This window comes from Pavona decussata, unplaced genomic scaffold (genome assembly GCF_977016875.1).
Source record: "Pavona decussata unplaced genomic scaffold, jaPavDecu1.1 SCAFFOLD_19, whole genome shotgun sequence".
Classification (NCBI taxonomy): Eukaryota; Metazoa; Cnidaria; class Anthozoa; order Scleractinia; family Agariciidae; genus Pavona; species Pavona decussata.
Window position 1 is genome coordinate 80,001 of NW_028145442.1, and position 10,000 is coordinate 90,000.

Here is a 10,000-nt window from a genome sequence, read left to right on the forward strand (position 1 = left end):
TTGATTGGTCTAAAAGGATGGTATTTGTTAAAGCTGGTGTGGGAGGTGGTGTGTGGGTTGAGGGTATGGTGAATCGGCCGGTGCATGGGCGTCGGTGATGTTGTTATGGATATAACTGATTCCTGCATCTTTTGTTTGTAAGGTTGTTTTGAATTAGTCGTCCTGTTTTGCTTCTGCTTGAGTGGGTGTGTCGTCCTGTTTTAGCTTCTGCGAGGTTGGTGTGGGTGTGTCGTCCTGTTTAGCTTCTGCGAGGTTGGTGTGGGTGTGTCGTCCTGTTTAGCTTCTGCGAGGTTGGTGTGGGTGTGTCGTTTAGCTTCTGCGAGGTTGGTGTGGGTGTGTCGTCCTGCTAAGCTCCTGTGGGTTGAGTGAGTGTGTCGTCCTGATAAGCTTCTGTGTTCGAGTGAGTGCGTTTATGTTGTGCCTCTCGCGTTTTTTATCAGTGCATTTGTCCTGTCTTGTTTAGTTTTTGTTTGTTTTGTAACAATGTTTGTAGGGAGCGGGGTTCGATCCCCCGGTGAGGTTTGACGTACTGGTGTACCTCCCGTTTAAGGTGGACCCTTTGCTTTGCATTGGGATTAGTCGGTATGTCTGGAAGGCATTGCACTCCTCACTGAGGGCCTTCCATTCGCCTTAAACATAAAAAACTTACCTGACGCGGGAGGTACTGTGATCAAGGAGGCAGTCCTCTCAAGGTGAGGCCCTTTCATTGCACTTCGATTGGGTTGACCCTTGCGATTACCCCAAATGTGGGTAACTCGAGCGTATAATTTCTGGTAGTGGGGACCTGCGTTCGCGCTAGTCCCCGATGGTTGCTAGTTAATGTTCAACTAACACGCGCGCGGCTTTGTTTTGTTATGTTTCAGATGGAGTACGGACGGTTGCAAGAGCAGAGCAGCGAGTGATTTATGTGATTGCCAAGCAAGAAAGGAAAAAGGGTAGGTTTGCTTTTGTTTACGGCCTTCTGTTGCTTTACTGTACCTAGAATTCGACAAGAGAGAACGGCAATTACTTACGCTTTCCAACTTTATATACTTGCAGCGTGAAATGAATGAATGAACTGAGCTGTCGAGCGGGCGATCGTGGAGCTGTGTTAAATACGGGAAGGAAGGGACAAACGAACAAAGCGCTGCCAGAAAGAAGTTCGTCTGAATCGTGAGTAGATTTTCTTGTTGCTGGATTTGTTTAGTTGAATGAGCTTTTCAAGTTGTCGTTTCGTTGCAAAAAATTTCTGTCTTTCCGACCGTTATTAAATAACCGTTGGAAAGATTACGCTGTTCGTTGTGTTTGATTGTAGTTCAATGAATGATTGCTTGATTTTCCTTGCCGTGCGTGTACTTGATTTTCACGTCTAAAAGGCGCTGGAATTTCATTCAAATCGAGTTTGTGTCGTCTCCGTTATTGTTGCTTCGAATAATTTGATGTCACAAAGTGTTAATTTGATGTCATAGGCGAAATTTAAACATTCTCGCGCGCTCACGAACTCGGACCGCACATTGCGCCAGTCTTCGAGCTTTTGAATGGGTTTTTTGCGGTCTAAATGAATCGTAGGCCTTTTATGTTGTCCCTGAACTGTTTCAAGAAGCCCGCATCGATCGTTCGCAAAAGGCAAAATCGTTGATTGCTCGCAAAAAAACGTAAAAGGAAAGCCTACAACACGGGGTATTCCCAGGCGGTCACCCATCCAAGTACTAACCCCGCCCGACAGGGCTTAACTTCGGTGATCGGACGAGAACCGGTGTTTTCCCTGTGGTATGGTCGTAGACAAGAGAAAGGGGCGCAAATTTACTGCTTTATAGGGAAGGTGTCACAGGATACATCTAGCTTTTTCCCTAGAGTAGGTCGTGAAAGTGACAAAGTGATCGCGTTTCGTTCTTTTGAGTGGCTAGCCATGTTAACTCGCGTGAAACGCGGAATCAGCTGCAAATCAGCAACGTATGTAAGTCGCCTACGAGGGCCTCGTTTCCACGAAATCACTTTCTGTTAACTTTCTTACACAAATTGTCAGCGGGTAACTGACGTGACTCTTTGTCGCTTTCAATACTGCCAGTTTGCTCGTAGGTCAGCGGCGTGTTGAGTCTCTTCCCTGTTGGGGGTTAAAGTACAATGTCACAACCCAGTGTGCAGCTCAGAAACCGGGCCAGCATTGCAACAGGAGCTGGAAATGCGACAGTTTTCGGGCCACCATATCTCGAGGCTCGGGAACAAGAACCACCCTTCGTTCCGCGGACTTGTTCGCCATCGCTTCTCGGCCTTTTGGCTAAGATCAAGTGCAGTATCTGATTGGCGCTTTTTCAATCGATAAGTTTTCGGAAGCGATTTTACCCAAATTTGGTGCGCCCCACGTGGTGCGTGCGATATATAACACGATGTCTGCTTCAGTTACGCCCACTGATGTACAAAATGGCGTAGATTGCGAGGAAAGTGAAAATACGAGTGTAAATTCTTCTGGCCCTCGGGCCACTGGCTCTTACGCGGAGGCGACCCGCGGTGAACGCAGAGAAGATGATGGTCAACTTGTGGATCCTGAAAACAACATCCCAGAGCGCCCACTGACCGCCTTTTTTCGTCCCCGAAGTTTTCTGCCCGCCGAAGATGTGTTTTCTGCTTTGTCCGAGGCTGGTATTGATGGCTCTAATATTTCATGTATACAGCGACAGTCTTCCGGCGACATTCTTCTCACCTTCCGCCAAAAAAGCTTTAAAGATGATTTTCTGAAGAAGAGTTTTCTTAGTGTCCGTGGTTCTCCGTTTGCCCTCCAAGATGTTGACCGACCGCTCACGTATTTACAAGTTTTCGACGCGCCGCACGAAATGCCGGACACCGCGATTATTAGCCGTCTCTCCAAGTATTGTGATGTGATTTCCCACCGTCGTGGTATGTTTCGTTTCGAAGGCTGGGAGAATGTACAGGATGGCGTCCGTCATTACCGTGTCCAGATCAAACAACCCATCCCGAGTTTCATGCGCTTCGGCAAGGCCCTTGTCCACTTTCGCTACGAAGGTCAACCGCGTACGTGCCGTCATTGCCACCAGACCGGCCACATTGCCAAAACCTGTCACACTGTCATCTGTTATAACTGCGAGCAGACCGGCCATCTCGCCAACGATTGCCCGGAACCTCTCCTGTGTAACATTTGTAGGTCCGACGAACACAAAGCCAAGGATTGCCCTTTCTCCTGGTCCCGTGCCGTACCCTCTGACAACGAAAATCGCGAAACGCCCGATGATGATACGCCCGATGATGATGCGCCTCCGCCTAGTGATTTTTCTGTGGTTACCGACGAAGCAACTCTCGATCCAACTGGTCCTGACGATCCGATGGAAGACGACCCAGCTGAACCATCTGACGAGGAATTTTTATCGCCCCGTGAAGACGAAGCCGACGGCGACGCAGATGACGAAACCGAACACACCCCGCGCTTGTTTTCTAACACGCAGAGCAGCTCATCTGGCTCCACGTCTAATCGGCGAACCCCGGCAAAAATTTCTGGCCCTACCGCACCTCTAAGGAAACCCACACAACCCGTTAAAGTCACTGGCTCGAACTCTATGAACTCTGAACATTCTGAACAATCCTCCCCACCGACCGAAGAACCTGGCATCAAACGTGGTAATTCGCCGCTCGCCCAACGAACGGCGAAGCATAAGAAACGCAAGTAAATTAGTCTTATAGTTAATTTTGTTATGCCTTAGTTTTGTTTGTGTTTTCTGTCTGAAGAATCTCTTTCCAATGTTTAACATTCACAGCTACAATTTCTAGTCTTAATATCCGTGGCTTCGGCGACGACGCCAAGCAGAAATGTGTTTTTGATTTCGCAAAACAGTCTAACTCGCAATTTATTTTTGTGCAAGAAACCTTGGTTTCTAAGCCGGAGGCGATTAATTCTCTCCGCGCTAAATGGACCGGTCCGAGTTTTTGGTCCCCCGCTTCGGGTAAACAGGGCGGGGTCGCAATTTTAGTTTCGGAAAATTCTCCTTTTGAGATTTTGCAGTGGCGAAGAGATTCTTCCGGTAGAATAGTGAGTGTTTTAGCCGCTCTCGGCGAACACAAATTTAATTTAGTTAATATTTACGCGCCCACAAATGTTACTGATCGCAAAGGCTTTTATGATACCTTACATGAATATTTTTTTCCGAACTCTCTTAAGATCATTGGAGGTGATTTTAATTGCATTGAAAGTGAATTTGATAAGCTCGGGGGGAATTTAACACTCGCTACGGAATTGAAAGAATTGCGCACAGTACATCGCTTAACCGATATCTGGCGCAAAAAGCATGGGCGTCAGACCCAGTGTAGCTGGTTTAATGCCGATAAATCTATCGGGTCTCGGCTCGATAAATTTTTCATAGCGGACGATTTAGTGGCAAAAACTGTCAAATGTGAAATTCTTCCTTGCGTGTTTTCCGACCACGACTCGGTTGTTTTGCAGCTCAATTTGATTGACATTTTTAGGCGTGGCCCTGGCCTTTGGAGGCTAAATTTAGATTTGCTTGAAGATGAAAATTTTTGCGATATGATTTCCAAACTTGTTGAAAATCACGTCTTGTATCAGAAAGCCTTTCCGAATATTCATGACTGGTGGGATTTTTTAAAAGAGTCTATAAAACTTGCGTCTCAGAATTTTAGTAAGACCAAACTTCGGAATTTGAATCGAAATCGGGTTTGCATAACTAATTTGTTGATTGAAGCAAAACGCGCGTTGTCAGGTGGTGATGACTCGGTTAAGGACACGATCGATCGGTTAGAAAGTCAGCTTCGAGCTATTAATCTGTCCCAACAGAAATCTGGCCAAGTGCGAAGTCGAGCTCAATGGATTGAAGAAGGGGAAAAACCCACTAGTTTTTTCTTTAAACTTGAATCTGAGCGCGCTCAGAAAAACAAGATCGACTCTATTTTTAACGCGGCAGGCATTGAAGTGGCTTCCCAGCCCGAAATAGAACAAGCGCATGTTGATTTTTACCGAACTTTATATTCCGCCGAACCGACGGATGATACTATTCAAGCAGACCTTTTGGCTAAAATCGACTGTTTTCTACCTGAATTAAATTCTTTATCGTGTGACGGTCAATTACTTGAGACCGAAATCGGTGATGCGATGCGTGGACTCTCAACTGGTAAAACTCCCGGCTCGGACGGGTTGCCGAAAGAATTTTACGCGAAATTTTGGGATCTCTTGTGCCCTCACCTCTTAGCTGTTTACGATCATAGTTTCGCTACAGGCTCTTTTAGTAGTTCTATGCAGGAAAGTGCTACTCGGCTAATTTTTAAAAAAGGCGAACGTAAGAATCTCAAGAATTGGCGGCCCATTTCGCTTCTCAATGTTGATTACAAAATCTGTTCTAAAGCGCTTGCTAATCGTTTGTCTAAAGTGTTATCTTCTATAATCCAAAATGACCAAACCTGTTCAGTTCCCGGTCGAACTATCTTCGGTAATTTATCCCTGTTACGCGACACGCTCGATTATGTAAACATCACGAACGAAACTGGTATTTTATTGAGTTTAGATCAGGAAAAAGCCTTCGACCGCGTCGATCGCACTTTCTTGATGAAAGTTTTAGAAACCTTCGGATTTGGCCAGAACTTTCGTCGATGGATTTCTGTTTTATACAATAACGCTTCCATGCGAGTTCTTGTTAATGGCTTTCTTACCGATCGAATTTTTCTCGAGCGCGGTGTGCGACAGGGGGATTCCCTGTCCCCGCTTTTATATATTTTACGCGCTGAAGTTTTAGCGGCTAATATTAGACATGATAGTACCATAAAGGGTTTTCTTTTACCAGGAGCGTCAGGACAACACTTTAAGATCGGTCAATATGCTGACGATTCCACCTGTCTAGTTAAAGATTTATTCTCTCTCGATCGTTTGTTTACATTGCTTCGCAAGTACGAAGCGGGCACCGGAGCAAAATTAAATGTTTCTAAGACCGAAGCTATGTGGTTAGGCGCTTGGCGCTCCAAGCCAGAGGCCCCTTATGGGCTCACTTGGGTGTCCAAGATGAAAATACTGGGTGTCTGGTTTAACAATGGTACAGTGAACACTGAACCCGACAATTGGCTGCCTCGGCTTTCCAAACTTGAGGCCAATTTGAACCTCTGGAAGTCTCGTGCGCTGTCCTTAGTTGGCAAAGTTCTGATCATTAATATTCTCGGTGCTAGTAAATTTTGGTTTCTCTCCAAAGTTCTCCCCACCCCCGAGTGGGTTGTTTCACGGTTTAATAAATTGATTTTCTCCTTTCTATGGGGCTCTAAAATAGAAACTATCGCTCGAAAAACCCTCTCTATTCCGCTTTCACAGGGGGGTCTCGGTCTCATAGATTTTGTTTCTAAAAGTCAAGCGCTCAAACTGTCGCTGATTTCCACGCTCATTGATAATCCAGACACCAAGGCCTTCTTTTTACTTAAGTACTTTTTAGGATCACAGTTAGCACGCCTGAGGGAGGGGTGGTCCCACTTACGGGATAACTCCTCCCCCAGTGCATTGACTCCCACGTCTTATTACCAGGTCTGTCTTAAGAACTTGACGGCCTTGCTAAATACCGGGAGCTACAACACCGGTTTTGTTTTTAGTTCTAAAGCGTGTTATCAAGTATTTTTAAAGGAAGCAGTATCCGCGCCCACCCTTCCGTATAGGTGGGCCCCATATCTTAATTTCCATTTGGACCTGCCTACGCACTGGCCCCTCGTTCGTGAAGGCCGGTGTGAGAATTTTAAGAACGATTTGGCCTGGTTGATTACTCTACGCGGAGTTAAAGTACGAGATTCCTTACACACTTGGGGCTATATCAATTCTAACCGATGCGCGGTGTGTACCAGGAAAGAAACAATAGATCACTGCTTCCTTAACTGTAGTAGAGCTAAGGGGGTGTGGGCGGTTTTCTGCCCACTTCTTTCCGCCCTCCTTGGCCTCACCTTTTTGCCTAATGTCAACACGGTCTTCTTCTATAAAGGACTTTGCGCGAATGATAAAGACAGTGCGACCGCACGCTATCTGATTAAGACAATCCTTTACGGTATTTGGTACTTCCGCAATAAAGCAACTTTTCACAATGGCACCGAAACCTCTTGGGCCATTGTCCACTATATTCGCAATGACATCACAACGCGGCTAAATGTTGATTTTTCCAGAATGACGCGAATGAAATTCTCCGCTTTGTGGTGTCATGATAAAATTTGTACGGTCGAAAACGACCAGTTAGTTGTAACGCTAAAATAAGCCCTCGTACTCTCCTCTTTCTCTACGCTTTTGTAAAAATGTGTTTCCGGTAGTATAAACCGGAAAACCGCTATTGTAAACCGGATATGACAGTAGACAAAAACCGGAAGTGAATCGCTAAAACCGGAAAAGTAGAAAAAGTAGACCGGATATGACTTGTAAACCGGAAATGACTTGAACATTGTAAACCGGAAGAGACTTGACTTAAGTAATTATGTATTCCATAACTAGTATAACTGGAGGTGACTGGTCTCCCTGTGCTTACCGGAAATGACTGTAACCAGGATTGTGAAAAGGAAATAAAACAATTTAAAGAAAAAAAAAAATCTGTTCTTATCAGCTTAATATCTGATACGCTGCTCATTGAGCAGCTCATATATTAAACTGATTTTTGGAACTGGGCTGTGGAAAAGAGGCTTGCCTCGTCCCAGCCACGGGTTGCCTCGGTATAGCACTACCTCCGAGCGCGGCCCACTTCCCCTTGGGGAAGAAATATTCAACTAAAAACAGAATTGAAATTAAATTGAACTTTGTGTGTCTGTCTCCCCACAGGATGTATGTAGAGGTAGCGCACAGAAGTGACAAGTCCCGGATCTGATGGCCACTAAAAGAAAAACCACAAGGGATATAGGGGTAAGGCAATTTTTCCGTTGTCGAGGGGCGCAAAGCATTTCATACTTACCTGACGCGGGTTTATCCTGTTAAGGCTAGTATCCAGACCGTTAAAAGTTGCAAGACTTGGTCTATACTGTTTTGCTTCAGTTGCCTGTTGCTTTACAGATTTATTGGCGCCTTGTGTGCTCCCCGGGCCTGCTTTCTCTCGCTAGATTGTGGGCCTTGAGGGGGTGTTCCTGCGCTGTTGGTCGCCCATCCACTTTGTAACCCTACGGAGTGGTGCTTAACTTTTTGTTGAGTGTTATGGCGGGGCCTTTTCTTCGGACTGTGGTCCTAAATGTTGCTGGTTTCCCGTCGACTGCTAGTCGAGTGGACATTGCCAAGTGCGTGGATGCCAAGTTTTCGTCCCATTTTCCTGTAGAGTCCATCCAGTTTGTTCCTGGCGGCCATGTTCAAGTCACGTTCCGTTCCAGTGATGCCAAACGTTCTGTTGAGTCTGTTGATACCATCGCCCTTGGTAATGTGCAGTGTCGTGTTGTGAGGCCTGGCCCTAAAATGGAGAATGTGCTTGTGTTCCACTACCCGTTTGAGTCCAACCCGTCTGCTTTACGCCGTGTTTTGAGCTCCTTTGGTGAAGTACATGATGTTTCTATGCAGCATTATCCTGACCTGAATACTGTCGCTACTGGTACTCGTATTGTCCGTATGGTCCGCAAGGCTAGTATCCCGCGCTCCTTGGATGTTAACGGTGTTTTGGTGAAAGTTTGGTATCGTGGCCAGCCCGTTGAATGTGACATCTGTGGCAAGAGTGGTCATGTCTCCAAAGTCTGTCCTTTGAAAGGCAAATGTCGTCGCTGTTTGCAGCCCGGCCATCTGGCTCGCAATTGTAAGAATGCTCCTCGTGCCTGGGATACTGTGCCGTCGTCTGGGGATGTTGTTCCGCCGTCCGGTTCTTCTGCGGCCTCTCAGGATCCTACACCCGCTGAAGCTGCTGCTGTTTCTGTTCCTGCTCGTCCCGCTAAAGCTGCTGCTGTTTCTGTTCCTGCTCGTCCCGCTGACGCTGCTGCTGTTTCTGTTCCTGCTCGTCCCCCCGATGTTCCTGCTGCGTCTGCCTCATTGGCTCCGACTCCTTCGTTTGCTATTGGTGTATATGGTGCGGATGAAAATTGGGGTATGGATGATGGGAAGATGGAGGTTGGTAATGCTGAATCTTCTTCTGCCTGTGATGAGGATTCTGCTAGTGTAGATGGTGATGAGTCGGTTAATGGTGATGTTGACGTTGGTGACCCTGAGGCCAGTCAGAGTGTTTTGGCTGGAGTTTCTGCTGTTGTTGTCCCCCCTGTAGTGTCTGATCGTCCTCCCATTGATATTATTGAGAAGCCGGGTGGTGATGTGGTTGATTCTGCTTCTGCTGATGTGAATGTTTCTGCTGGCGAGGAATCTCAATTTCAGTGTCAGTTTTCTGCGGACGATTTTCCTGATGGTCAAGTACTAAAGACTTTTTGGTCTGGCTTGTCAAGCCCTGCTGTTACTGTGCTTGAGGAGGGTGATGTTTCTTCAGCTGATCCAGTTATTTTGCATGTTCCAGAGGGTGTGAGGTCTGGATACCCGAGCGATCTACCTAACTTTCCGTACTGTCTTATTGCAAAGGACATTGTGCTTCGTCGTCAGCGTATTGTGGCTATTGATTTTCCTACGAAGAAGTTACGTATTCAGGTTGGGGACAAGACTCAATGGGTCGATGCTCTTGTACGGCGGCGGCGTCCTTGAGTTTGCGGTGGTTTGTTGCATCATTTGTTTTGGTTGGCTGCTTTGTTTTGCCTTTAATTCTGGTTTGAGTCCTCCTGTTTCTGCGGTTTGTTTTGAGTGAGTATGTTGGTTTGTTGGTTTGTGTCGTCCTGGTTTAAGTGAGTGTGTCGTCCTGTTTTGCTTCTGGTTGTACTGATTTCTGTTGTTCTCGTCTTTTCCTGTAGGTGAGGCGGGGTTCGACTCCCCGGCGTAGTTTGGCGAGCCGGCTCCGTATGGAGGTGCTCCCTCTCCTTGGTGGTCCGTATTTATCTTGTGTCTTTGTCTTTATGTTGTGTCTATGGCTGCTGGGCATTGCACTTCGCCTGGTGGACCACCTAAAATACAAAAAAAACTTACCTGACGCGGGAGGTACTGTGATCAAGG

The 10,000-nt window shown here is 46.5% G+C and overlaps 2 protein-coding genes, 3 non-coding genes and 2 pseudogenes across 5 annotated transcripts in view; 6 read left to right on the forward strand and 1 right to left on the reverse strand.

Annotated features, from left to right (window-relative positions):
• LOC146486789 (uncharacterized) overlaps window positions 1-98 on the forward strand; it is a 1,626-nt gene extending 1,528 nt beyond the window's left edge. Inside the window, exon 1 of the mRNA XM_085089595.1 lies at window positions 1-98. This exon is cut by the window's left edge and continues 1,528 nt beyond it. Within this exon, the coding sequence (XP_084945721.1) occupies window positions 1-98 (98 nt within the window).
• A 543-nt stretch (window positions 99-641) lies between these two features.
• Window positions 642-805, forward strand: LOC146486790 (U1 spliceosomal RNA). The gene has a single exon (XR_014858766.1). It is a non-coding gene; the product is annotated as a U1 spliceosomal RNA (small nuclear RNA).
• An 839-nt stretch (window positions 806-1,644) lies between these two features.
• Window positions 1,645-1,763, reverse strand: LOC146486791 (5S ribosomal RNA). The gene has a single exon (XR_014858560.1). It is a non-coding gene; the product is annotated as a 5S ribosomal RNA (ribosomal RNA).
• A 474-nt stretch (window positions 1,764-2,237) lies between these two features.
• LOC146486792 (U2 spliceosomal RNA) lies at window positions 2,238-2,327 on the forward strand (annotated as a pseudogene).
• Window positions 2,328-2,366: 39 nt separating this feature from the next.
• Window positions 2,367-5,710, forward strand: LOC146486793 (uncharacterized). The gene has a single exon (XM_085089602.1). The coding sequence runs from the start codon at window positions 2,367-2,369 to the stop codon at window positions 3,657-3,659; it is 1,293 nt and encodes a 430-aa protein (XP_084945728.1). The 3' UTR covers window positions 3,660-5,710.
• Window positions 5,711-7,514: 1,804 nt separating this feature from the next.
• LOC146486794 (U2 spliceosomal RNA) lies at window positions 7,515-7,693 on the forward strand (annotated as a pseudogene).
• A 2,272-nt stretch (window positions 7,694-9,965) lies between these two features.
• The window catches only part of LOC146486795 (U1 spliceosomal RNA), a 164-nt gene continuing 129 nt past the window's right edge, over window positions 9,966-10,000 (forward strand). The window contains exon 1 of the small nuclear RNA XR_014858769.1: window positions 9,966-10,000. This exon is cut by the window's right edge and continues 129 nt beyond it. This is a non-coding gene — a small nuclear RNA (U1 spliceosomal RNA).

Coding starts and splice junctions, on each gene's coding strand:
- LOC146486793 (XM_085089602.1), top strand. CDS start 2,367: ATGTCTGCTTCAGTTACGCCCACTGATGTACAAAATGGCGTAGATTGC.